The sequence below is a fragment of the Nothoprocta perdicaria genome, unplaced genomic scaffold (assembly GCF_003342845.1).
Source record: "Nothoprocta perdicaria isolate Ctin4 unplaced genomic scaffold, notPer1 scaffold_6, whole genome shotgun sequence".
Taxonomy (NCBI): domain Eukaryota; kingdom Metazoa; phylum Chordata; class Aves; order Tinamiformes; family Tinamidae; genus Nothoprocta; species Nothoprocta perdicaria.
This window is the reverse complement of record NW_020455865.1, coordinates 5,248,690-5,275,302: the sequence shown is the minus strand read 5'-3', so window position 1 is coordinate 5,275,302 and position 26,613 is coordinate 5,248,690. Positions and strand designations below refer to the sequence as shown.

Here is a 26,613-nt window from a genome sequence, read left to right as displayed (position 1 = left end):
GCGGGCTGGGACAGGGCGGCTCTCCCGGAGAACGGGGAGACCCCGCGGAAGATCCCGGGCACCCGCGGCCCCGGCCCGGATGGGGATGGGGCRGGAGGTGCTGCCAGGAGCAGGATTCGGGGCACGGAGCGGGGTGCCCGGAGCGGCTTCCCGGCCGCCTCGCTGTGGGGCCGGTGCCCAGGGAGCGCCCCAGGCGCTGCTGGCGCACAGGGATGGGGCCGAGGGTGGCCCCATGGAGCCGGGCTGGCCGCAGCTTGCGGGAGCACGGACGGAACCTGCGTGCGCTACCTCGTGCCTTTCTGCCAGGCCTGGAGTGCGATTTGGCCACCAACCTGGTGGGGCAGCCCCTGGTGAAGCAGCAGCTGCTGAGCGGCGTGCGGGAGTTCCTGGCCACGCCGAACCCCGCCAAGCCGCTCGTGCTCTCCTTCCACGGCCCCACCGGCACCGGCAAAACCTACGTGAGCTCCATGCTCATCCGCCACCTCTTCCGCGACGGCCTCCGCAGCCCCTACGTGCACCAGTTCTCCTCGCTGGCCCACTTCCCTCACCACGAGCAGCTGCAGCAGTACAAGGTAAGGGCTGCCCCTCTGCTGCTTGGCTTTCCCTGGCTCTCTGTCCTGGCCAGCAGCAGGGATGCTTTAAGTCTCTCTCCCGCAGGGCACTCGAACAAAGCTCTTTGTTTCACTCTCTCAGAGGGACACGGGGAAGCGAGTGGCTCCGGGAAGGGGCTGGATGGGTCACCAGGAACCCCGATACCTTCTGGCGCTCAGTTATCGCTTCCTCCTTCCCCGCCGCAGTCCTCACTGTGATCACAGTCCCGCTCTTTAAATATTTACACAGCCCTTTGGACACACATACACACAAACGTGCTTCATGCATTGGCTTTCATCTGAAGTTTTCCTGTCGCTTTCCAAACAGCTCGATAGCTGTGAATACCCGTGCATCACTAGACTTTGCAAATCCCTCCTCCCGCAGCAAGCAGGTTCCTCCATCCAGTACTGGCTCTGCCCTCCTAACCCTTCCCCTACACATCTCAGTCCTGAGAGAGGCCGAAATCAAACCATAAAGGTTGGCTGATGAACTCTTACCAGAGTGGGGAATCGGTGTCCCCAGAGGGKTTTTTTTCTGGGCATTCTGAGAATTTGTTTTTCTTTTGAATCTGTAGGAAAAAGAGATTCAGTGCGATAAACCTCACATTGAGAAAAGCGCTTCCATTAAGGCTTATGGAGGCTTCTGTGAACGTGGGTATTATACACAGGTTGGCACCTGGACTGGAGTGGCTTCAGGCACCACAGAGCGCCCCAACTCTTCTGCTTCAGGGCAGGCTCCTGTTCTTGCAGCAGAGGAACTGGCAGAAAGCTCCCCGGAGCACTCAGCAGCTGAGAGCAGTGGAGAAAAGAAGGTGTAAAACTGTGGGAGTATCAATAGCCAACTTTAGTTCACTGCCTCCTTCATACTGCTTCTTTAAAGCTGTAATAAAAGTTCTATAATCGGCTCAAAAAGCAGGTACCAGTCCCTGTGCCAAATGTAGAGCAGAGGAGGCCTCCTCACTCCTGGCTCTTCCTGCTCCGAGTGGGTGGTGCTGGGCCAGGACAAGCTGCTCCCAGCATTGCTGTTTCCAGCACCACCAGCTCCGCTCGAGCTTCTGTCTCAGCTTCTGCTCCGCGGTCTCTCAGCCTCCCTCGCCCTCGGGGGCGTCAGCGCCTGATGCTCTGCTGGGTATTTGTCCTAGGAGAACCTGAAGCACTGGATCCAAGGGAACCTGACAGCGTGTGGACGATCTGCGTTTCTCTTTGACGAGATGGACAAGATGCACCCGGGGCTGATGGACGTGATCGTGCCCTTCCTGGGCCCCTCGTGGGTTGTTTACGGGACCAACTACCGCAAAGCGATCTTCATTTTCATAAGGTAAGAGAGGCCCCTCTGTGTCCAGCACAGCAGTGTCACAGGGCAGCCCAGCACGATGCTTCCGACTCGTGCAGAGGTTGGTACATATTCAGTGCATRCTTCTGTTTGGCTTTTCTTTTGCCAAGCCTTGAGCCTCTGCAAATGCCCAAAGACCCTCTTTTGTTGTAAATAAACAAGGAAAAGCGTCTGAAAGCTCCTGTTATTTGGCTGCCTTTACAGGAGTTGCTTTAGGCCAARCAGCTGCGAGGTCCTAGAGTACACACGTGGCTGTTGGAGAGTCAGATGCTGCCTCTGTCCTGCAGCACTGTTTTCCTGAACATATCAAAAAAGCATCTTGTTCTTTTGCAGCAACGCAGGGGGAGAACAGATTAAGAAAATGACCCTCGATCTCTGGCACGCGCACAAGGATCGTGAGGAGATCAGCCTGCAGGACCTGGAATCAGCCATCTCCAAAGCGGTTTTCGAAAGCCCTCAGAGTGAGTGTCTCCGGGCTCTGCCGTGCAGGGAGCAGAGCCCAGCAGAGGGAGCCAGGCCCCTTCCACAGTCGGACCTATCCCGGGCAGGGAGAAAGGGCTGGGGTTGAGGAGAGGGAACTGCAGGAACCTCAGGGTTTCCTGGCACGGGCAAGGAAGAGCCCAGGCTCCCAAGCCCGCAGCCCCATCAGCAGACCTGGCTAAGGCCTCTGGACAGGAGGTGCGTTCACAGCCGAGAGGCTGGCCCGCTCCGTGCTTGCTGGAAAAGTACCAAGTACCACTAATACCCACTGCCTTCCTAGAGCAACTTGCTCTGCCCTTAGCCAGGCAGGATCCAGGCCCTCTCTGGCACAGGGAGAGGAGCTTCAAGTCTGTCTGCTCAGGCTAAAACCCACCATTCTTGGAGAACAACAAATCTGTTCTGCAGAGGGGAGCAACAGATGGGTACAGCTCTTGCCTTATACAAAACGAGCACCAGGTCTGTCTTCAGCTGAACATTTTGGCTTCCCACAAAGCAGCTCTTTGAATTCCAAGGTCTACAAAAACTCTCCAAAGGTAAAACCTTTTCTCTGTTCCTTTGCTTTCGCAGGTGGATTCTGGAAATCTGGGATCATTAACGAGCATCTCATTGATTTTCTTGTGCCCTTCCTCCCACTGAAGCGCCACCACGTAAAGCAATGCGTCACCAACGAGCTCATCCAGCAAGGCCTGGAAGTCCGTCAGGATATCGTGCAGGGAGTGGCCGACAGCATCCCCTACTTCCCAGAGGAAGAGAAAATATTTTCATCAACAGGCTGCAAAACAGTATCCTCTCGGATTAGTTTTTTCTTCTAGCCACTGGCGAGGACTCTCTGCTGAAGCTGCACGCAGAGTCTGTAGCAGACGTGACTAGTCCTCAGGAGACAACGTACCTGCAGCCCGCTCAGATTCCCAGGATTTAGGACATTTATCAAGTTGCAGGGCCCGGGACTGGAGGGATAAGCACAAGGAGCTACCTGTTACTTCCCAGGAACACGAGTGCTCTTCCTGGCGAACTCTCCTGCCCCAAGGAGGCAGCTGCAGGATACAGTTGTGGGAACAAATGCAAGCAATGAGCCTTAAAGCACTTTATTTATTCCTCGGCCAAGTGATGGAAATACTGAACAGCCCAGTGAGTCACCCAAGACAAGCTGTGGCAAAGGGAGGAAGATGCCAAGAGGGACGGTAATAAGGGACAGTCACCTGTCCCTTCTCAGAGGCAGCCCTCAGTGGCCCTCTCCTCTCCTAGCAGCTATTGAGATCAAATTCATCAAGATTCTGAGCCCAGAAAAAAGCTTTAAAAAAATCTAAAGCATTTTATATATACATATATATACAAATATATGTATAGGTTGTTGTGACTTTCTGCCTCAGTTCCTTGGCACAATGTGAAAATGCTGGTGTCCCAACACCTGCAACACTCACTGGCCCATGAGACCTTTGAAAATATGAAATACAGTGAGAAGTGCTTTTCAAGAAGTTTTGAAGCCAACTTCTATCCAGTTTCCTTTCACTGTGATTTGGTGCTGCCAAGTCCAGCTACAGCCTCAGCTGGAGTACAGGTGTAACGAGGGAAAAGGCAACAACTGACCTGCCAGGACCAGCTCTTCCCAACGTCACCTTGTCCACCTTCCCAGTACAGCCTAACGATCCCCCTGCAACCTCCACAAAATGGAATCCTACCTCCAGAGGACACTGCTCTGTTGTTAAGTTTTGAATGTTCTTTTTATTCAGTGATGATTTCTCCAGCAGGCTGAAAAGCTGTTGCAGTGCTGGACTGCTGAGCCCCTTACACATCCTTCTGCTGCTCAGGCCCCACAGACTTTGGATCCATTCGGCTTCCAGGAAGGGCCACTTACAGCGAGGGGACCTGGGGTGACACGGAGAACATCAGCAGTGTTGAGCACTGGACAGGCAGCGCTGCTGGCCTTTGTCCCCTGTTTTAATCCTCCCAGGCAGGCGGTTACTGGGGTACGGGTCAGAGGAAACGAATTATTCCCTCTGTGGGACCAGACTGCCCRATGGAGGGGTGACCAGGCACGTTTAGCAAAGTCCCCAAAGCTCCTCCTGGGTCTCTGCCCTACTCCRAAAGGAGCTGCCAGCACTTGGGACCATTCCAGCCTCCCTCAGGGGACGGCAAAGCCAGTCACCATCCAAATGCTGCCCGGGAGCCGGTGCACGGACACGTTCAAATATCCTGCCTCTTTTAAACATGTGACGCGTTTCTAATTTTAAAATAAATCCTTTATGAAATAAATGGTCAGGGAATAGTCACTGCCTTCGATTACTGACTGCAGCTGCTGCAGAAGGACTTCAGAGATGTGCAGTTGCCCAGAAACTGCTGCCCAGCGCGCTGGGACTTGGGGGAATTAGAGAGTTGGTGTCTAATTAGTAACGAGGAACAAGGCCTTTCCCTGGGGAGGAGGCGAAACGACAGCAGGTTGGTGACTGCTGTGGAGGAGCTGCTGTGGGTACAGGAGAGCTGCTGCTCTCCCTGCCGCAGTGACACACAGCGCCCTGACCCCGCAGGACACAGCCCTGCGTCCCGCCAMGCAGCCGGAGGCAGAGGCTGCAGCGTCGCCTTCCCGGGGAGAGGCCCCTCGTGAAGGCTGCCCAGGGGCTCCCGGGGGCCGAGGCACCGCTGAGCCGCGCGGGCTGGGATCCCTCCGTGGAGGATTTCAGCCTCCTGCTGGGAACCAGGAGCCAACAGCTTGACCACTGGCTTCCAGTAGAGCAGAGCCCAACTGGAATAACTGCCAGGCAAACACAGGTTATGGCAGAATGAGTTTGCATTCTCTGGAAAATCCAGGCTACACCAGGCAGGACTGGACCCTCATCCCCATCTTCACATGGGAGGCCCCAAAAAGCACACGAGGGCACGCTGCTGTACCCATGGCCCCTGCCCTCCCGCCAGCAGAGCTCCCTGCCTGCTGGCTTACACACCGAGGCCGCGGTGGCTCCGTGCGCGGCCAGCTCCTCGCACAGCTCGTGGGCCGACGTGCAGCGGCGGATGCTGCTCCCGCCGCCCCACCAGCCTCCCTGGGCATCCACGGGCTCTGCTGCTTCCTCCGTGGTGTCCTCCGGGGTCACTGGGGGCCTGCGGCAAGTGCCAGCGCAGAAACAGCACTGCAGCTCAAGGGCAAATACCCAAACAGGCACTTCATACAGAAAGGACTCAGTAGAAACAAGATTTTGGCTTGGAAAGCGTTTCCAAGGCCACGCGTAGATGGTCTGGCAAACCACTGTYACCGTTCAGGAGCCAAATAGGGTAAAAAAGGGCGTTTTCAAGAAAATGTAATTCATCAGTTGGCTCTGAAGGCAGCAGAAACATGTCGCTCGCTTCCAAAATAAACAAAACCTTCACCCCCACAGCGCTGCCTTGGGGTCAGCTKCATTAACAAACCAACACCCCAGACCTCCCCGGCGGCACCTACCTCCTGCGCCCGCTGCCGCGGGTGACACCAGCCAAGGCGGGGAGTCCCGCAGGGCACCGCTGCATTTTGTCCAGGGTCTCCTTAGCGAGGCGGCCGCTCGCACTTCTAAGCACAGCCCGRACAGTCTTTCTTGGAAAGAGGTGGTGCACGAGCGAAAGGACCTGCAGCGGAACGAGACGAGGCCTGGAGCCGCTCCCAGACGGCACTCATGGAAAAGCTCTTCTCTTTTCCAGGCCAGGGCTAAGCACTGAACGGCTGTGTTTCCACTTCTGCAGCCATCGCCCGCTTTACACGGGCGACCATGGACCTGCCRGCCTCCCCAGGACCCGCCCCAATGGGGAGCCCAGGTTTCATTGAAAAAAATGCCAAATTTGTCAAAATCAGACATGGAAAAACAATCTGCTGCCCTCAGCACACTGCAGTGGGTGACAACAGTGTAGSGATGTGCTCTCCTTATCACAGCCAGCTGCTGGAGGGTTTCTGCCCTGCGTTAGGTTCACATCACAGAGTCGCAGAATCCTTAAGGTTGGAATGGACCTTTAGAGATGATCTAGTCCAACCCCCAGCACACCCAGGTTCACCTACAGCATGTGGCACAGGACTATGTCCAAGTGGGTTTTGAATGAACAGGAGAGTGACRAACTGCAGGAAAAAAGGTGCCTCCCTCACGTCTTTAATGCATAAATGTTGCAAACCCCAAGCTACAACTGTGATTGCTCGACTTGGACCTGCACCCTGGCAGGCCCCTTGACCCCAGCTGCWGACTCCTGATGCAGGACAGAAACGTCACTCTCGCCCCAAATGTCTTACAGATAGAAAAGGGCCAGGAGAGCTGCCCACAGCAGCACGGGGAGCGCTGCCAGGGCCCTACCTCGCTGTCAGCGGGGTCGAGCCACAGGCTGAGCACGACGTCCTCCTTGGCGCTCCTCACCCTGCCCTGGCCCAGGCGGCTCCGGGCCCGGCCCACGTAGTACAGGGCTTTGCAGGGGTCGTAGTCGAGGGCGGCCGAGAAACGGGCTTCTGCCTGCGGGTAGCGCCTGCGGGGCCAGGGGCGCTGCAGCCCGCCGGGGCACCCCGGCGCCCGCCGCCCGCTCACCTGGCCGCCAGCTCCCGCTGGCCCTGCTCGTGCAGCGCCAGCGCCAGGCGCCTCCGCACGCCCCGCTCCGCCGGCCGCAGCTCCAGCGCCCGCTCGTAGTCCGCGAGCGCCAGGGGCAGCGCGCCCAGGCGGAGGAAGCAGTCTGCAAACAGGCGGCCAGCGAGGGCGACAGGGTTGAGCCGCGGGGCTGCTCTGCACAGAAGTGGCCACTGTCCAGCCCAGCCTGGCCGCTAAGGTGCTGGGGCCGCTCAACGCGCTCGGTGCTGCAGCGGCCGGGCTGGAGGCCGGCAGCCCTTGTGCTGCCCCTTGTACCTCCCCCTGCTCTCCTGGGACAGGCATGTCCCTGAGTCAAGGAGAACCCCAGCCTCTCAGTTCCCATTTCAGCTGCTGTGCCCTAACACTGGGCCGCAAAGCAGGACCCGCCCCTGCAGACACTCACTGCCAAGCCCCAGGTGCTGCTGCTTCATACAATCATAGAAYGCTTAAGGTTGGAAGGGACCTCAGAGGTCATCTAGTCCAACCCCCTGCCCATGCAGGGTCACCTAGAGCACGTGGCACAGGCTGCATCCAAGTGGGTTTGGAAGATCTCCAAAGGAGGAGACTCCACAACCTCTCTGGGCAGCCTGTTCCAGGGCTCTGTCACTCTCACTCTTAAAAAATGTTTTCTTAAGTTCCTGTGTAACTCTTGGTGCTTCAATTTATGGCCGTTTCCTCTAGTCCTTGTGCYGGCCACCACTGAAAAGAGGCYGGTCCCCTCCTCCTCACTGCCTCCCTTGAGGTATYTATAGACACTGATCAGGTCCCCCCTCGGCCTACTCTTTGGGCTGAACCAGCCCAGCTCTCTCAGCCTTTCTCCATATGGGTTTGTCACCCCAGCCCCATCCCTCCAGCGCTGCCCAGCCCCACAGCCCAGGCCCCGCACCTCCTCTGTTGACGTAGAGGCCCTCCTCGTGCTTCTCGTCCCGCAGCGCCTCGCTAAGGAGCGCCACGGCCTCCTCGAAGAGGCCCAGGGCGTAGCAGCGCACGGCGCAGTCGTTGTGGGTGAGCACCAGCTGCCGCTGCGCGTCGCGGGCCTCGGGGCCACCCTCGRCAGCCAGCGCCCTGGCCCGCGCCAGGTCCTCGCGCGCCGCCCTGAAGCTCTTGAGCCGCCGCAGGAGGGTCCCCCTGAGAGGCAGCGACACAGGCAGCGGCGCTGAGAGGCCCTGGTTGCATTGGGCAGCTCCCCGGCCACACGATCGCTACCTGAGGATGAGGAGGTCGGCGGCCGAGGGGTCGCTCTCGACTGCGAAGCTGATCCTGAGCAGGGCTCCTTGCAGGTCGCCACTGAGGGCCTTGGTCACCGCCTCGGCCTTGGCCTCCCGGCCTCGCCTCCGCAGCCTCCGCTTCAGCGCCCAGGCAGCTCCGTGCTGCGGCTCCAGCRCCAGGGCTCGCGCGAGGTCCTGGTGACACAGGGCCAGCTGCCCAGGGGACGGTCACCGTGAGGACCCAACACGCTCCAGAGCATCCCCAGACACCAGAAGGTCACCCAGATCCCTCATATAGATCTGGCCAGTCCAGAGCTCTGCGTGTACCCAATTCACCAGGGCATTCCAATAGAGTCAGCTCTAATCCCAGTCTCAGAGGGGCAGGAACCTCCTCATCACACAGGCCATGAGGGGACACTATTGCTGAGAGAGCCCAGGTCAGACCCAGTGTCTCCCCACAGCTCCCCATGGCTCCCCAGGGTCAGACCCAGGGTCTCCCCAGGCACATCACAGCTTCCTGCGTGAAGGCATCCCATAATTGCCCAAATTCAAACAGCTTCACCCAGCAAGGCTGCTGCAGATACCCCCAGGCCGGGGGTCCCCGCGCGAGGTCGTCACGGCACCGCATCCCCCTGCGCGTGGGCCGCACCCGCCCAAAGCGCTCGTGGAACGAGGCCCGGAGCACGTAGAGGTCGGGATTCCTGGCGTCCTCCTCCACGTCCCTGTCGAGCGTCTGCAGGCACTCGGGGAACTTGTTGAGGGCGGCGAGGCAGGCGATGCTGCGGGGCGGCCGAGGCTGCAGCAGCACCCGCGGCGTTGGCGGCGGCACCAGCGCCCGCCCCGCGTTACCTGCCCCGGTGGAGCGCCCTGCAGCCCGGCCGCAGCTCCGCCGCCCTCGTGAAGGCCTCCAGCGCCTCGCAGAACAGCTCCTGGTCAAGCAGACAGCGGCCCTGCGGAAACACACCGGGTTCAGCCACAAGCCAGGGGCACGGGACGGGGATGGAGACAGGGATGGGGACGGGTGTCTCACCTGCAGGTGGAGCAGCAGGGCCAGGCGCCGCAGGCCGCGCTGCTCCCACGCGGGCGCCAGGGCAAGCGCCTTCCTCCAGTTCAAGGYGGCCGACTGGAAGTCGCAGAGCTGCACGAACGCCTCTGCGCGCTGCCCGTAGAGCTCGGCCTGCGCCCGGGACGCCGCGGGGCAGGTCAGCGCCGGCCTGCTCCCACACAAGCTCCCGCGATCCGCTGGGGATCCTTTACCCTGTGCGGATCCAAGGCGATGGCTTTCGAATAGCAGGCGACGGCCTCCTCCCACCGGCCGCGAGAGCAGAAGTCCAGGCCTTTCTGCCAGCTGCAGAGCAGAAAACAGACCCTAGGTCAGGACCAGCCTCAGGAGGGGACGGGGCGGTTGCRCGGCCTCCGCTAGGATCCCGGCTCCGCAGGCAGGGCCCTCCTGGTGCTGCCGGGAAGCCCGGGGACCCYGTAACCCCACTGCCCCACGTGCCCTCAGGATGCGCTCCAGCCAAGGACGGCTGAGCGCGGGACACAACGGGCAGAGCAAGGGGAACAAGGCGAGCGCGGGGACTTACAGCTCCCGCACCCTGTCCCGCACGACGCCGGGGAGGCCGCGCTGCTCCCCGGGCTCCTCCGCGCTGCGCAGGCGCTGCGCGGGCCCGAAGACGCCCTGCAGGGCTCGCTCCCGGGMCGCCTGCAGCTGCTCCTCCGGCACCGCAGTCACCAACAGGCCGCCGGCGTCCATGTCGGGGCCGCCTGGGGGGGCCGGGGCTCAGCCCCACAGAGCCCCYGTTCCCCGCTCTGCCATGCGCCCTCCCCTCTAACCCCCACCGTCACCCCCAGCTCCCCCCGATGCCGCCCTGGCTCYGGGAGCCCCCGGGCCGGGCAGGGAAGGCCCCACCTGGCGCTGCCCCCTCAGGCCCCGGTCCCTGCCCTGCCCGGCGGCCACATCCCAGTGTTGCCGGGCAGGAACGCGGAGCAGTCCCAGGAGCAGTGCCTGGGAGGGGCCACGCGCGGTGTCCCGGGCCTGGGCCCATCCACGAGGCCGGGATGTCCCTGCCCGCTGCCGTGGTGCCGCGTGAGGGCAGCCCAGGAAGGGGCAACACGAAGCAAGGCCACAGCAGCCAGCCTAACCACAACAGAGGCAGCCCCATCGGCTGGGCCTTCCCAACTGGAGAGGGGACAGGGGCCCCCGGGAAGGGCGCGAGGCGCCGGGTACCGGGGCGAGGGAGCCCCCGCCACGGCCCCGCTCACAAACCGACCCCAACCACCCGCCCTAGAGCAACATGGCGGCTCTGCCCTTAAGTAAGATGGCGGCGGGGCGAGGGGGCGGGGCGCGGGGTTGGAGCGGCCATTGGCGGCGGGGGCCGTGACGTAGGGCGCTGGGCGGGGCGTGATACAACATGCAGGGGGCGCGGCTGGAGGGGCCGCGCGCGGGGCGGGATCGGGATCGCGATCTGGATCTGGATCTGGATCGGGATCTGGATCTGGATCGGGATCTGGATCTGGATCGGGATCGGGATCTGGATCTGGATCGGGACTGGCGGCGGGGAGGAAGACATCGGGTCTGCAGGGTATCAGAGTGGAGGGATCGGGGCTGGGGTGGGGCTGGGAGAGTGGGGATGGAGGAGCCCTAGATTTGGAGTGGAGGGGATGGGGTCTGCAGGGGATCTGGGAAGGAGGGATCAGGTCTGGAGAAGCAGCCGGCGGTTCGGGTCTGGAGAGGACCAGGTGCCCTCCTGGAAGCAGATCTGGGGGAGCCCCGGGAGATGGGCTCCGCAGGGGAGCGGGTCTGGGCAGCACTGGAGGGATCTGTTCCGGAGCGGATGGGCTGTGGGGAGGCACTGGGCGACGGAGCGGTCAGGGGGATGGCCGCTCCGCGGGGCAGCTGTCCGGGCTGGGCAGCCCCGGGCTGCGGGGCTCGCGGCACCGCGGGGCCACGGCCGTGCTGGAGCGGCTGGCGGTGGCCGGGGGCTGCTGCGCCGCCGTGGCCGTGGCGCCGCGCGCGGCCTCGAGCTCGTGCTGCTCAAGCCRCGCAGGCTCATGCACCTCAACGGGCCCAGCGTGGCCAGCACCGGCGAGCGGGGCGAGCGGACAGGGCTCCTGATGTCCCCGTGTCCAATGGGGGACATGCCGCATGTTTGAGCCACGGGGAACTTGTCTCCCCCCACGCTTTTTTGGGCCACCTTTATGTTTCCAAAGCCAGGCTGTACAACCTGAGCCTGCAGGACATTTACCTGGTTCATGACGACCTGTACAAGGCCCTGGGGAAGGTGGCAACCAAGCTGGGAGGCAGCAAAAGGTACGGGGGAGAGGGAAGGGAAAGGAACAACATTGGTGTCCCCGTGGTGTCACAGGTGGTCCTGTGAGACACTCCGGTTACTCCCGTGAAGCCCATTTGGGCCTTGCTGTGCAGCCATGGGCACCAGGGCAGCTCCTGGCCCCAGCCGCTGGTGTTTGCAGCCTCGGCGCCAAGCCCTGGCCCCAATCCCAGATACAGAGGTAACAGCTGGAGGTTTGGGCAGCGTCTCAATTCCTGCCCTGGCAGAGAAAMGGCAGGAAGGCTCCTGGAGGTGCCTGCGGGCTGGCTCCAGGCCACCAGCCGCAGCGCACAGACTTTATATAGCGCCGYAGGGCACGTTGCCTCCGCTCCGCCAGCCCAGCGTCAGCTCCTGAACCAGCCCCGAGATGTTTAACTTGGGAGCTCTTACGCTGTGGGCCGGGACGCTGACGGTGCTGGAATCTGCTCCCACCCTGGTTGCAGCAGGATTGCTCAAACTCAGCAGCTGTCGCCCAGAAGGTGCTGGACACGGYGCTCGGGCACCCAGGACGTGGCTCTCCCAGCCCTGCTGCCCCTCGCCCAGACGTACTGCAGAGTCCGGGCGCAGGAGCAGYGTCCCCTGCCTGCACCAGACACTGTCCCCAAGGCCGAAGCACCATCCCATGCCAGAGGAGTCTCTCCCAGACTAACACCGCGTTTTCTTCTTCCTCCCTAGGGAACACAGCGGGGTCCGGTCCTGCATCAGCRCTCTGCAGTCTGCCATCAGTGGGCTGCTGGGGAAGGGGCTCTGTGCTGCCCTGTGCCCCTCAGAGGAGCCCCAGCCCGCTTCCCTCCACCCCTTTGCTCGTTCCCCTCTTCCCTCTCCCCCTGCAAGAGGGAATGGCGTTGGCCTGGCCCCAGCTGAGCACATGGAAATGATCAGCTCCACAGAGCCGCCTGGCCTGGCAGGAGCTGGGGCCCTGCAGACCCCCACAAAGGCCTCTTCCCAAAGTCCTGTTGCTTTCTGGAATCTGGTAGAAACCCCAGGGGGAGGTGGGGAGGCCCCTTCACTGTCACCCAAGCTCATCACCCCCCCACTGTCTGCACCTTTCACGTGCCTGCTGGTGGGGACCAGCCAGCAGCAGCTCCTCCAGCTGCTCCTTCTTCCCCAACAGGAGATGACGCTGCCCAGGGTTGGCATTGGCCACCCAGAGGGCAAAACACCAGTGACCTGCTATGTCCTGGGCCCATTCAGCAGCAGGGAGCAGGAGATGCTGCAGTGGCTCCTGCCGCAGGCAGCCACTTGCCTGCTGGAGCACATCCTGCAGAGGAGAGCACCAGCGGCAAGCCGGGGGACGGGGGCTGACACYGACCCCTGAGCACCCGCGTGCCTGATGCAGTGGACACTCTGATGACCGCCCTGCTGAGCAGAGCAGGGGTTGTCAGGTGTCCTGGATGGACACTAGAGATTGGGGCTGGATGGGGACTGTCCTTCACCCATAGGGGTCCAGGCGGCTCCTCTCCCACACAAAGCTCTGCGATGGCTTTATAAGACAGTTCTACACAGATGTGAAATAAGCCCCAGCCCCAGCTCTGCCCTGCTCCTTCTCCTGCAGGTTGTGTCCCGTTGTGCTGTCCCCTGCACTACCAGCTGAACTCCAGCTATCCCTGACTGCTGGTCCTGCCTGGAGCTCTGGGCAGCGTCCTGTCCATCTCACGGACTAGCAGTCTCATCACTGTAGGCTGTAGGAACAGTTCAGAGGTGGCAGATAGAGAGCCCAAATGCATCCCCTGCAGTCCCCCCAGCCCCATCTGGTGTCTCACCGTCAGGCTGCATCAGAGGCACAGGCGGTTCCAGAAGGGGCAGCCTGTGGAAACGGCCAGAACCTCTCAGCGTAGGCAGGAGGTGGGACACGAGCAGCTTCATCTTGAAGGGCACCTTCTGAGAGAGCTCAGGGAAGGCTCTTGGGGACAAGACTGAATGAATCTGGCTGGAGCTGCAAAGCCAGAGGGGAGAGCAGAGGCTCAGGGAAGGGGCAGATGGAGGCAGGGGGGCCCCCAGAGATGCTCGGAGGAGGAAGACTGCATGTGTCCATGAGAGGGGTGCAATGTACCTCCTTTTGGGTGCACCTAGCTCCTGCATCTTGCTCTCCTTTGAAGCCAGCAGCAGCCCTGCACCCGGGGACTCTAACAGCTCCTGTGTCATCAACCTGTTCCGCAATTTGGCCCAGTGGGATTTTCCAATCTTCTCCAGTGGCCTCTGCACAACAACAAGAGGGAATTGGCTGGGTGCCCCCTGTGATAACCTGGGGGTTCCAACCCAGCAGGGTACATGGCCAAGTCGCTGGTCCYGTTAGGATTGTGCTCAGGAAGATGGGATCACTGGCACGTAGAGAAGGAAGAGATGAAAAATTGGAGATAGCTCTGCCACTGGGGCTGGTACAGCTGGGGACAGGACAGCACATCTTGGGACTCAGCCCAGGGGCTGCAGCCTCTCACCTCCCTGAGGTCCCTGCTGCTGACCCCCTTGCTGAGGATACTCTCCATGCTCTCCCTGCACCTCATCTCCGAGGTCCTCGGCTGGTGCTGCTGCTCAGTTGTCATCTTCTTCACCGTTGCTCGTGAGTCCTCCCCCTCAGAGCTGCAGGAGACGGGAGAGATACACGGTCTGGAGCAAGGGAGACACCAGTACCCCATGTCCCACACAACTTTASGGTGGCTATAACATGGAGGTGTCCCCCATGTGCCCAGGTCTGCCTCTTGCTTCCTCCATTCCAGCTCTTTGGAGCTGTTTCTCTCAGCAAAATGCTGATCTCAAGGGCTTTAGCAAAAGTGTGCAGGGAGGGGGTCCCTTTTGAGTATTGTGTCCCTCTTGTCATCCTGATGGTGATTTTCCTCTTCTGAGGCCAAACCACTTTGGCCTCATTGAAAAATAGGGAAATCAAGAGACAGCTGGAATTTTATACCTCACCAACACATGAGATCTGCTCTCACTGAACTGAAGCAGTTGGCCGGGAAGTTCCAGGATTGTCCTCACAGTTTTGGAGTTAGATTTTTTTTCTTCCACTCCAAAACACTGTTTTCAAGAGTTGGGGAAACTCTAGCTCCTGGCAAGGCCCATTATAGGACTCATGCCAGACTAGACAGCCCAGGGAACATTTTTTCCCCCCTCTACTAGGGCTCCTTCCCAAAGGCCTCTACTTGGCAGGTCCTGTCCAGGCTGCTTAGCCTGTGGGGTCTGCAGAGCAAGCGGCCTCTCACCCACGTCCCAGTGGGCGAGAACGGAGCTGAGAGCCCTGCTGGGTCTCACGTACCGCAGCAGCGCTGCYGCTTCCTTCAGCTGCTCCAGCTGCCTCTGCACCTTCTTCCACTCCATCTCGTCCCCCAGTCCCTGCAGCATCTCACATAACATGGTGAGCGTCGAGATCACCTGCAGCMGGGAGGCCGGCAAAGAGGCAGAGATGTCCTCAACGTCCCATCACCTCCCCACGCCACCATGCCACCCCTGCCTACAATCACTTCCCCTGCCATGTGTTCTCTGAGCACTGCAAAACTGCTCCCGGTGCCCATAGCACCCTAACACCACCTCCCCATGGAGGGGTTGTGCCCGCCTATGTCAGCCCTTTCGCTCCCCAGCCACCCCTCCTGGGATGTGGGCTGGGACCTTGCGGTTGCAGACCAAGCGCTTGGCCATCTCTTTCTCCCTGTCCTCCAGGAGATCCACTTGGATCTTCAAGTCGCGTGTGGTGGCCTGGAGCTGTTCGTTGTCCTTCAGGAGGTCCTTGTTGTARCTGTTCAACCTGCTCAGCTGCGCCCTGAGGGCCACGTTCTCCTGGATGACCTGTTGGGTGGTCTCAGACATCCTCCTGTGTGTCTCAGTTGCCAAAGCTTCCACTCGCTGTTCCATCTCCTTCATTAGGCTGAGAAGAGAAGGGGACACAGCCCCCAAACCATGGKTGAAGGCAGCAGCCAAATGCTGCAGGGCCAAGGCTGCAGCTACCCCCAGGAGTAGCCCTGCAGGATGTGTCCCGCTCCATCCCTCAGAGCACCTTCCCAAGCACCTTCATGTCACCCCTTTTCCAGCCCTGATCCCAGCTGCAGGGAAACCAAAGCACAGCAAAGTGGTGGGAACAGGAGTAGGGCTTGGGGACGCCTCTCATCCCCACACAGACCTCTCCTTGTCCAGCATTGCCTTCTGCTCCAGGCTCTTCACTATGACCTCGTGCTTCTCCTCCTCCTTTTTCAGTTGCTCATTCAGCGATGCGATTTTGGCCTGGAGCTCTTCGTTCTGCAGCTTGAGCTCTTCCACCTGCTCACCTGCCAAGGAGCAAGGATTGCCACATGGTGCCAGCAGCCACGGCAGTGACAGTGCTCACAGCGAGCAGGGGCTCTGCGCCCACCCCGGGGATGGTGGCAATCGGGGTGCCCTTGACACCCATCCAGCTGCCGGTCTGATGGGCCAGGCGGGGTGGCAAGAGCAGGTGGCACTGGGGCCCTGCCAGGGAGCTCAGGTCTCCCTTGGGACAAGGGCTGGGTGCCACGTTTCCGAGGAAACTGCTCCTCACCCCAGGCAACCCTTGGTTTTCAGCCAAGTCCCACCCTGAGCTCAGCCTGGACATCCCAGGCCGGGGACGGGGGGACGTTTGGCTTTACATACAGAGGCTCAGCCTCCCCTGCYGCGATGAGGAGCCGGGGGGCCCAAGGTGACCCTGAGGGCGCCCCGCACGTTACTTAGCAGCGACTTCTCCGCYGTGAGCTTGTCCTGCAGCTCCTGGCAGGCGCGGTAGGCCTCGGCGAGCTGCGCCTCGAGCGCCTCCTCGAAGGCCTGGCCGGGCTCCTGCGGCAGCGGCTCGCGGTCGCAGAGCGCGGCGATGCTGTCCTCGCGGCGGCACAGCGCCGCCAGCAGCGCCGCCTCCGCCTGCCGCTGCTCCTCCAGCGCCCACTGCACGTTCTCCAGTGGCACGGCCTGCCCGCCCGCCATGGCGCAGCCCGGCCCGGCCCCGCCGCCGCGCAACGCCGGGTGCCCACGCGGTCAGGGGCCCTGTCCTGCCCAGCCGCCGCTCCTCGGGGCCGGGGCTGCTCGCCGTGGCGATGGCTGCCGGGAGCGCCCAGCTCCATGTGCCRCGGCGACAGCCCCAGTGCTCCGGCCCCGGCAACGCGATGCCTTGGCCCCTCGGAGCGGTCCAGACCATCCCTCCATGAGGGCTGTGGAGCAACCTCCTGCTACATCTACACAAGGACGGGGGACATTTTCCTGCCACCCAAAGCCACGGTTGTCCCTGCGCCCTCCTGCTACATCTACACAAGGACAGGGGACATTTTCCCACCACCATCCCTGTTGCTTAGGGGTTTCTCTTCCTCCCACGCAGCACGAGCCCCATGGGACCAGCTCACTCAGTTTAAAGCCCTCACTAGGGCAGTGCAAAGCACCTCAGCGCATCCCRCTCTTGTCCCCAGCCCTGGGAATATGAAGGAGGCTGAGATGCGGAGCCATGGGAGCTCCTCCCTCCTTCTCCCTCCCTGCTTTCCTCCCTCCTTCCTCTCTCAACGGGTTGTGCTCCCAAGGGGACCATCACGCACTGAGGGACTGCCAGGCCCTCGCTGGGGAACGGCACATGGGACAACACTGCTCAGCAGAGCAAACCCCCAGGCACAGCCGCTTGAAAAACAGTCTGGTTTAATCCTCCCTGGGCCTCAGCCCCAGGGTGACACTGGCAAAGGACGAACCCAGATGGTGGCAAGGGACAAAGCTCACCACGTCATGAGTGTCCTCCCTTGCTCCAGCACCTGCAGATCCACATGCAACGTCCAAGGAGTAACATAGAGTCCGTACCCAGGCTTGACCAGCAGCCAGCCCCCAGGAAAACAATCCCAAAGTCCAGACAGGCAGGAGATGGTGGGAGTTTCCTGTTGCTCTGGACTGTCCTGCCCTCCCAGGAAAACATGTCCCTGGGAGGGATGGAGCTTTGTGGTCCACAAGTCCCTTCGTCAAGCATGGAAAAAGCTTTGGGGTCTTGCTCTTGGGACAAATCCTGTTTTGCGGCCAGCCACGTGCAAGTCTGAAGGGCCATAGTAGGTCCGGCCAGTACGTCTGCGTCTCTCAACCGCACACAGGCAGAACCAGCCACGGGGCAGTGGCCCCCGACGCTCCCACCTTGGTCACAGCACCGTGTCCCTAGGAAGGAACASAAAGCACCGTGACAGTGGTCAAAGCCAGGCTGGTTGCAGAGGGACAAAGGACCCCTGTCGCCCCCATGAGCCCTGCCTTTGAGCCCGGAGCCAGTGCAGCGCTCRGTGCCAGCAACCCACTGCAGGCAAGTGCCTGCTGAGCCCAAAACCCTGGAAGCTGTTCCCACCTTCCCACTCTTTGGCTCTTCCGCCAGCCAGGCAGCCGGGGTCACTTCACACAGCCGAGTGTGAAGAAAAACAAACTCCGTGAATGCCGCAGCACCCGCCACCCCGGCCCTGCCTCCACACGGGCCCTGGTGGCCCCAACCCAGGGCAGGAGCCACGAGGCAGCTCCCAGCAGGGCAGGCACAAATRGGGCCCTGCCAGCTTGTTAACTCCCTGCTCGCCCCTGTCCTCCGCTGTGTCCAYGCCTGGAGCGAAGGCCAAGGGCGGATCGTTTTCCAGCCTCCCCCTGGTCTGGCTGCTCCCAGCACGACCGGCGCTGCCAGCACAAGCAACCTCAGACAGCACRACCGTGTCAGGGAAAGTCTGACCCGGCAGTAACCGTGGGTCAGCAAACACTGACACTGGGGCGCTCCTCACCCTGCACAATCTCTCCTGGGAAACGCGGCCCCAGGTGCAGGGCAGTGGCAGCCATTTCGATATGTGCGGGAGAGACAACAAGGACAAGGCCCTTCACGGTGAAACACGTCCCTACGAGAGGCCCCAGCACTCTTCAAACTAAGGTGACTTCTGCAGAATGTGAAGGAGTTTTAACCCTTCCTTGCTTGACTGATGTGCTGGGAGAGGCAYGGATATGGGAAGAGCAGGAATACGGTCTCCTCTCTAGCCTCACTTGGAATGAAAATAAGCTGGAGCCTGCGATGTCTCCAAACATGGTGCTCACGGGGAGGTGCTTTCTGGCTTCTCAACCACAACTCATCTCCTGGCCAGTGCCACGTGAGCCAGTGGCAAGGACGAAGGGATCGCGCATGTGTCCCGCGGCTGCTCCCGGCAGCCTCGCTCACCATCAGAGCTCGTCGCGGGCGGCCGAGCGGAGCGAGTGGCCCACGCCGCCCCGCGCGTCCTTCAGGGTCTTCTGCGAGCCGTTCCAGCCTGTTTTCTTGGAGTCGTCGTCCCAGATGGTGGACGTCTCCGTGTCGCTCAGCCAGTTGGTGTCCCCGGCGTAGTGGGTGGGATACACCAGGAGCGGGTGAGCCGAATACACCAGCAGGTCCCGCGGGGCAAAGTGCCGCTTGTAGTCCTCGCTGTGGAAGGCAGAGCGGACCCAGGAGGACAAACCCCTATCAGAGCATGGCTCCGTGGAGAGGAAAAGGGCTCAGAAAGGAGCACTGACCACCTAGGGCTGGGCAAACCACCACTGGGGGCAGACAGTGGGGGGAAGATGCTCGCCACCACGATGGAGATGGGGTCCCGAGGCCGGCAGCGTGCCCGGCAGCACGGCCTCCTCCCCGGCTCTGAGGAAACGTCTCAGACGGCGCCCAAGGCCGTCTGGAGCCGGCCGCCCTCAAAGGCGCTGCCATCCCAGTCCGCGGCAGGGCTGGGCGCAGCCAGGGGCCGAGCAGGGCCCTCGTCACCCTCACCGTGCCCAGCGGGACCTGGCTGCTGGAGAGCAACCCTCAGCTCCATACGGGGAGGGAGCCACCAACCGCAGCGCAGAGACGCCCCTCGGTGGGGGACACACCAGAGCAGGGGTCCCAGGGCCGGGCGCTGCTCCGCAAGCCGTGGGGCTCAGATCCCTGGCTCCATCGGCATCGTTGTTCCCCCTCCCGTCCTGCGCCGGCACAGGGCCATTTTCCAGCGGCCGGCAGCCAAGCGGTGTCCGGGGGGGAATGAGCTCATGCACGCAGATGTTTTCCTTCAGCATGAGTAACACCAGGGAGGACGGGCAGGGGGAGCGGGCGGCGCTGTGGAAGAAACACGCGGCCCCAGGCCACCGTSGCCCCTCCACGTTCTCCTTACTTGGGGTGCTTGTCGTACATGATGGGCAGGAACTCGTCCACCGGCAGCATTTTGGAGAGGGGCTCGGCAGCCAGGAGCTTGCGGGCGCCTCGCTGGGAGATGGCATAGGCCAGAGTCCAGTAGGAGTAACTGGCCACCACCAGGTTCCGCACGCCCTCCACGGGCACCTCGTCCTCAGCGTTCACCTGCTTGCGGCCCAGGTAGCTGCGGGGATGGTGGGACGAGCCGTGAGAGTCGGTAACGGGCTCCCCCAGGACCCCCCGCGCCGCCCCCCACCTACATGAGGTCCCAGTCCCGCTGCGCCTGCTCCAGCTCCTCCATGAGCCTCCGCAGCCGTGCCGGGAAGGACACCTCGAAGCGCACGTCGTCCTCGAAGACCACGGCGCGCTCCAGACCCCGCGCCACGATCTGTGGGGAGGACAGGGCGGCGGGAGCCTTGGCAGCCCCTGCCAGCTCCCCCCCCGCTCCCGCGGAGCCCCCCTACCTCCTTCCAGATGCTGTAATGGCTGAGGAAGCAGCCCACCTCGCCCTTGGTGAGCGTGCGCCCGGAGAAGGGGTCGTAGTAGCCCGGCAGGAGGTCTATGCCCAGCACCTTGATGGTGCTGCTGTTGAGGGTGCTGCAGGGCGAGGGACCGCGTCGGTGAGACCACCCATGCACCCTGTCACTGCCTCCTGGGACAACGCCGGAGCCRGGGGTSGAGCCCTCACGGTGTCCCCATCCCAACACGGACAACGCCGGAGCCGGGGGTCGAACCCTCGCAGTGTCCCCATCCCAACATGGACAACGCCGGAGCCGGGGGTCGAGCCCTCACTGTGTCCCCATCCCAACATGGACAACGCCGGAGCCGGGGGTCAAGCCCTCGCAGTGTCCCCCATCCCAATGTGGGCAATGCCAAGCCGGGGGTCGAGCCCTTGGCCAGCGGTGTCCCCCGGCAAACAGACGCGGTATCCCCATCCCAGCACGGTCACCTGCCGTCCACGGCGTCCACAACCCGTGGGGMGATCTCCAGCTCCCGCAGGGAGTCCAGCATCCGCCGGCGCCGGTCCGGCCTCCGCACCAAATTGATGAGGAAGATCTAAGAGGAAGCAGAGAGTCCTGCCAAGGTGGGGTCACCCCTCCCTGTGCTCGGTGGGGAGATGCTGAGCAGCAGGACACTTGGCTGAGGAGCCCGAGGAGGGATGGATGGAGATGCAGATGCCGAGGAGGAACATGGGGGTCCCTCAGGCACTGACCTCATCGAAGCCCATCTTGGTGAGCGGCTTGGGCAGGAGGGAAATGTGGCTGGAGCGCTGCATCGGGGGGCCGTCCACTGCGGGGAGACGGGAAGGGGGGCTGGAGGGGGCCACGGTCATGGCCTCCATGAAGCCGCAATGACCCCTGCCAGCCAGGAGTGCCCCCGAGCTGACACAGCCAGGGAGCCCCACACAGCGTGGACAGACAGCAGGGCTGCTGGGGTCCCACAGGGACAAGCCCCAGTTTGGGGCAAGGGGACATCCCCAGCAAACTCTTCTCCCACTTGGAACTCAAGCTCACCCATGGCTTCCAGCGTGAGATGGACAAAGTTGATGTGCTCGTCCTCCAGCGTCTGGTGGGCCTTCACGGGGACGTTGATGTAGCCGAAGCGCTGCTGGTTGCACACGTGGACCTCCACGCCTGCCGCACAGGGTGCATGAGCACCCGGGGTCGCTGTCCCCACCGCCCACCCCTTGCCAGCACCCTCCCTTGGGCACTGGTGCCTCACCAGCAGCCTGGCACGAGTAGGCGAAGACGATGATGTCGTCAAAGGACCACGTGTAGTTGGGGTGGGGAGGGTAGAAGGCCAGCTGGGACGTCTCCTCCTTCCGCAGGTCGATCAGGAACGTGGCGTACACCATGGGGACAGCGAAACAGCCCACCCGCTGCCGGTTCTTAGTGGGGAAGTAGTCGGCTGTGCGGCGGTAGTAGCCCTATGAGACACAGCAGTGTGATGCCGTGACCATCCATGGGCTCCTCAGCACATGGCAGCAAGAGGAGCTGCAGAGATGACATTCCCGAGGACATAGAGCAGTGTGAGGCTGGGCAAACACCCGTGGGGCTCTCTGGGGCAAGCAACAGCGCTGCACAGTGAGCCTGGTGCCCGCGTTGTACCTGGGGTGTTATCCCGCACCAGAAGTTGGAGTAGTAGGTCTGGGAGTCCAGCATGGGGGCAACCACCGACTTGTTCTGTGCCATGAGGAACTTGAGTGTCTGGTTGTTGGTCAGGATGCTGTCCGTGTCCACAAACTGGGGGCAAAACACACACCCTGGAGCTCCAGATACGCCACCCTCAGCCACAACTCCCATCCGCGTACGCGATGGCGTTTGCCCTGGAGCTGCCCAGGTGGCTCTGGACGGAGGGTGTCYGGGGCAGGGTCCCGCTCGCCCCGTTCCCAGTTTCCTCACCAGGATGTAATCAGCCCGCTGCTCGCGGGCGAAGGTCAGAGCCTCCTGCTTGAGCCGCATGAGGTTTTCGTAGCGCAGGTCGCTCCAGTGCTTGGGCCCGAGYTCGTCGGGGTAGGAGCTGCGGCGGGCGAAGCAGGGGTTAACAGCGGCCGCGGCAGCGCCTGAGCGCGGTGCGTGCCGGCCGGCTGAGTCAGCCCGGCCCGCAGCATCTGCTGCGCCGCAGGCTGCTCCTGGCAGCCGCCACTCGGGAAAGGAGGGATTGGGTGGGTGCCCTCTCCCAGCCCCTCGTCCCATCCCGAGGGGCGGTGTGGGCTCCCGGGCCGGGAGATGCAGGGAAATAGGAGCCCGGGGCTCCTTGGCGTCAGGCCGGCTGCTCCGGCAAACACATTCCAGGCGGAGGGGCCGGTGGAAACAAGCCCTTGCTGTCTGCACTTAGGGCCTCCCGCCCCAAGGCGCCGGTTCGGGCTGGATCCGCGCGGTGCCGGCGGCCCCGGGGAGCACCGCGCTGTGCGGGGACAGCCCTTGCCACGCCAAGGGAAAAGGGATTTCCAGCGCCACCAGCGAGCCCATGCCCGGAGTCTGTCCTAACGCAGGCCAGAACTAGCCAAGCTGCAAACAGGGAGATGGAGCAGCCGCTGCAAACACTTTGCAGGGTGCAGCACCCAGCCGTAAGGAAGCGCAATGGGGAGAGGCTGAAGGTGCTGAGGTCCAGCAGCYTCCAGACCCTTCCCGCGCAGGGAGCAGGACGGGGCCCTGCAGTCTCACCTGGGCTCCTCCTCCGCCCGCCACTGCACCGAGTGATAGTCCTGCCCCACGGCCGCCAGCCACTCCTGCAGCATCGCCGTGGTGTTGTCCGAGTTGTGGTCCGTCACGCACCTGCGGAAGGGACAGAGGGCTCCGCTCAGCCCTGGGACCCTGGCTGGCCCCGCTCCATCCTGGGGAATTCAAAGGCCCCTCTACTCAAATCCCCCTTCCCAGCACTACAACCACTTCCAGAGCCGAGACGCTGACACCAGCAAACGAAGRAAAATCAACGTGTAATTTGAAGTGATCACCGCGGCGCTTGCAGGAGACGGCACACGACGGGTAATTGCTTCCAAATTGCTGCCTTGCTGCCCAYAGCCCCAGACAGGGCTGGACGGCTGGGGCCACCGGGTCCCGCTCTCCTGAGCCCGGCCTTGCCCCAGGCTGCAATTAGCTCCCTCCGAGCTTTGCCGGCGGCTCCAGCCCTGCCACCGGCTCTCCCTGGTGTCCCCTCACCCTGCTTGCCCAGGAGCCGCTCGGCAGGAGGCTCCAGCCTCGGAACCCGGAGCAAAGCCCATGTCGTGCTGGGGGCTGCCCCCGAGTCCCCAGCGAGGGCACCCAAGCAGCAGCAGCTCTGCAACACCCTGGGCTCCATGGTGCCCTGTGGCCGGAGCCGTGGGGGGACCCCGAGGGCAGCGGCAGAGCCGGGGGCCGCTGCCTGGCACATCCTGCCCCAGCACGGGGCTCCGCAGCGCCAGGGAGCCGCRTGCGGATGGCAGAGAGGTCAGAGGCTCTTGAAAAGCCCCGGCCGGACAGCGGAGGCTGCTGGGGGCCCTGGCTGCCCCCCGTCATCCTTCACCCCTTCCCGCCGGGACCCCCCCAGGCAGCCCCTGCCCGGCCCCCCAGATGCAGCGGGAGGAGAGTTTCCGACGAGCTCAGGCGAGGGGTGCGAGGGCGGCGGCGGCTGCAGACACGGGCTGAGTGCAGGGGTAGGGGCACCTGCCCGCCCGCCACCCCCAGCCCAGGAAAGGGTTTGGGGGGTTCCTGGGGCAGAGGGCASGGGGCCAAGCCCTGGGGGCAGCTTGCAGTGCCCCCCACGCTCCCTTCCCTCGCTGGCCCCATGGCTCCTGCAGGGGAAGGGCAGGGGGGCTTCCTGCCTCCACGGCTGGGGAGCAGCACCCCAGCATTGGCTCTGCCGTGGGGCAGACCCCCAGCTCCCCTCTCCCCATAGCCCCCAACCCTGTGCTGGGCGACCCTGAGCCTGGTGCATGACAGCCCCTGGGGTCACCTCCCCGCAAGGGTCCTTGCTCCTCACAGGGTCCCCATCACACACAGAGGGCTCTACTTCCCCCCAGGGTCCCCGTTCCCCCTCCCGAGTCCCCAGTGCCCAACGGATCTCCCTATGGTCCCTGTTATCCCCATGGTCCCCCGTACCCCCCATGGTCCTTCTGGGACACCCATGCCCACAGGCTCCCGATTACTCCAGAGTCCCCCTTCCCCCGAGGGTCCCCCCAGGGTCCCCAACGCCTCCCCAGCTGCCGTACAGTCCCTGTTACCTCCAAGCCTCCCCATTCCCCCATAATCCCCGGGATGCCCTGGAATCCCAGGAATGGGAGCTCCTCTCAGGCTGCCCGTGGCCCCGGCGGTCCCCGTGTCCCCCGGCGGTCCTCGTGTCCGGGGGGCCCCTACCAGAGCGCGGTGCTGGCGGCGGGGAAGTCCATGCGCTCCAGGGCACCCAGGCAGTGGGGCAGCGAGTGCTGCGCGTTGCGCGCCAGCAGCGCCAGCACCAGCCGCGGCGGCGGGGCCCGGGCGGCCGGGGGCGCCGGGCGGCCCGTGGGGGTCGAGCCCGGCAGCAGCAGCAGCAGCAGCAGCGGCGGCAGCAGCAGCCCCGGGGCGCGGAGCGGCCCCGCGGCGCCCATGGCGGAGCGCGGAGCGCGGCGGCGGGCGGGGAAGGGGCGGGCTGAGACCCGGCGCACTCAGCGCACCCCCCGCCCCCGGCCCGGCCCCCGCTGCCCTCCCTCCCTCCCTGCGCGCCGGGACCCCCGCGGGGGCGCCGGGGGAGCCGCCAGGCCCCCGGCTTGTACCGCGGAAAATAGCAAATAACATAGCTAATAACAAAATAAACCTTAATTAAGCAAAATAAAATAAAATAARAATACRTAAGATAAGAATAAAATAAAAATAGATTAAAAATAAATAAATAAAATTAAATAATATTAAGACAATATTAAAATAATATTAAAATAATATTAAAATAAAAGCTATGAAGTATCCCAAATAGCTCACAGCCCGGGTAGGAGCTCGTGTTCCCCCAGGTCGGGGTGCCCGATGCCTCTGCTTGCTCGTGGACAAGCACGAGCATCGGAGCAGCTCAGTGGCATCACAGCAGCTGGGGGCCCGGCCGGGCCATGGGGCCCATCGGTACCGTGGGGCTCACGCCCCCCGAGGCGGAGGGCCCGTGGGAAGCAGCCGTGGCCGGCCCCGTGTCCCAGCCAGCCCGCAGGCTCCGAGAGAGCCGGCCAAAAACGCTGCTTAACCACCAGAGCTGTAAACAGCRTCAGCCGCTGACGGAGCAGGCGCGGGATGGGAAAGGGGATGAATCCCAGTGAGAAATACGTGTGTGCATCCCCACACCGGCTTGGTGTCCACGATGCTGAYGGAGGCCCAGAGAAAATTCAAACCTTCATCCCGATTCCGTCGGCTCCGTCTCCCCACGCCTCATCCTTGCTCTGCTCCCGGCGATCTCTGAAAAGGCACAAAGGGTTTGGATGGGTTCAGGATGGGTTTGGGGAGGGGGGATATTGCCCACAACCCCCAGCAGAAACAGGACCCCAGAGTGGAAATGGAGAAACGTGGAGAAAATGCTGCTGGATGGCTCCAGGACACCGCGGTCCTTCCCAGCAGCTCCGTCCCGGGAAGGGAAAGCCCAGCGTGCTGAGAGCACCTGGGTTAATTGTGTTCCTGGGGGTTAATTACGACCCAAGGAGGAGCATCTGCAAAGTAGGAAACTTCTCTCTATGGACATCAGCATCCACAGGACTGAAGATGCTCTGAGAACTGGTGGGATTGGCAGAGGGCTCCTGGGGACCCCTTGGCTCTGGAGGGGCCCCTCACCCAGGGGTGCTGCCGGGTGGCCCGGGGGGGCCGGGAGAAGAGCAGGGCCCCCCACGAGGGCTGCGCCCGGCTCCGTCCCGCAGCCCGGCCGTGTGCGGGCGGCTGCTGCCACCTCCTGGCCCCGGCGCCGCCGCACCGGAGCCCGGCGCCACCGATAAACCGGGATTTATAAGGCCCGTGCCCCCGAAACGCCAGGCAGGGTGACCGCAGGCTGGGCAGCCCAGCAGTCCCCCTCTGCAGGGTGAAATACGGGCAGTGTTACTGCCCCTCGGCCCGGGAAACTGAGGCATGGGCAGCCCCGACGACCGGCACGCGGTCACCAACCATGGGGGCACGGGGGGCAGCACCCAAGCCCGGCCTTGCCCAGCTGAAGTCACAGTTATTCCCAGCAGAGAATGACTACAATTTCCCCCTTTTTACCGATGAAGATGAAGAGGGTAGGATGAAGCTGAGGGCATGCACACACAAGCGCACACGCCGCAAGCACACACAGCTCACACACACCGCATGCACGTGCAGGCTGGAGGCCTTTGGCTCGGTGCATTTCATGCACCTTAAATAAATCACCTGGGGACTGTCACCATTGAGCTGTGCTTGGATGACCCCTTGCAAGCAAGCTGGGACCGAGCAGCTAAGCAGGAGTGCGTGAGCGCAGGCTGTTCCCGAGGCTCCCGCTGCCGTGCCCAGGCTGTCCCCAAGGGTTCCAACACCATGCCCACGCCRTGGTCCCGGAGATGG

General features: G+C 62.7%; 5 protein-coding genes across 5 annotated transcripts; 2 read left to right on the top strand and 3 right to left on the bottom strand.

Annotated features, from left to right (window-relative positions):
- The first annotated feature begins 212 nt into the window (after positions 1-212).
- On the top strand, positions 213-3,714 carry TOR2A (torsin family 2 member A). Its single transcript, XM_026049597.1, has 4 exons — positions 213-572; positions 1,733-1,908; positions 2,257-2,384; positions 2,971-3,714. The coding sequence occupies exons 1-4, from the start codon at positions 213-215 to the stop codon at positions 3,213-3,215; spliced, it is 909 nt and encodes a 302-aa protein (XP_025905382.1). The 3' UTR covers positions 3,216-3,714.
- A 1,860-nt stretch (positions 3,715-5,574) lies between these two features.
- TTC16 (tetratricopeptide repeat domain 16) lies at positions 5,575-9,929 on the bottom strand. Its single transcript, XM_026049596.1, has 11 exons — positions 9,760-9,929; positions 9,431-9,521; positions 9,204-9,350; positions 9,023-9,123; positions 8,823-8,952; positions 8,172-8,386; positions 7,852-8,093; positions 6,930-7,071; positions 6,705-6,870; positions 5,834-5,994; positions 5,575-5,641 (listed from the first exon to the last, which is right to left on the bottom strand). Exons 1-11 carry the CDS (start codon positions 9,927-9,929, stop codon positions 5,575-5,577), a joined length of 1,632 nt encoding a protein of 543 aa, XP_025905381.1.
- A 658-nt stretch (positions 9,930-10,587) lies between these two features.
- On the top strand, positions 10,588-12,823 carry PTRH1 (peptidyl-tRNA hydrolase 1 homolog). The gene is given in 6 exon segments (XM_026049595.1): positions 10,588-10,758; positions 11,073-11,181; positions 11,184-11,265; positions 11,391-11,486; positions 12,181-12,219; positions 12,613-12,823. Coding segments are annotated over 6 exon segments (708 nt in total).
- A 335-nt stretch (positions 12,824-13,158) lies between these two features.
- CFAP157 (cilia and flagella associated protein 157) lies at positions 13,159-16,425 on the bottom strand. Its single transcript, XM_026049593.1, has 8 exons — positions 16,176-16,425; positions 15,617-15,761; positions 15,109-15,364; positions 14,759-14,874; positions 13,944-14,085; positions 13,559-13,704; positions 13,269-13,441; positions 13,159-13,187 (listed from the first exon to the last, which is right to left on the bottom strand). Exons 1-8 carry the CDS (start codon positions 16,423-16,425, stop codon positions 13,159-13,161), a joined length of 1,257 nt encoding a protein of 418 aa, XP_025905378.1.
- Positions 16,426-17,215: 790 nt separating this feature from the next.
- Positions 17,216-24,560, bottom strand: CERCAM (cerebral endothelial cell adhesion molecule). Its single transcript, XM_026049319.1, has 13 exons — positions 24,451-24,560; positions 22,783-22,893; positions 22,018-22,135; positions 21,724-21,858; positions 21,338-21,542; positions 21,130-21,249; positions 20,829-20,905; positions 20,565-20,671; positions 20,080-20,212; positions 19,876-20,003; positions 19,596-19,799; positions 18,641-18,880; positions 17,216-17,619 (listed from the first exon to the last, which is right to left on the bottom strand). The coding sequence occupies exons 1-12, from the start codon at positions 24,480-24,482 to the stop codon at positions 18,643-18,645; spliced, it is 1,608 nt and encodes a 535-aa protein (XP_025905104.1). The 5' UTR covers positions 24,483-24,560; the 3' UTR covers positions 17,216-17,619; positions 18,641-18,642.
- Positions 24,561-26,613: the final 2,053 nt, after the last annotated feature.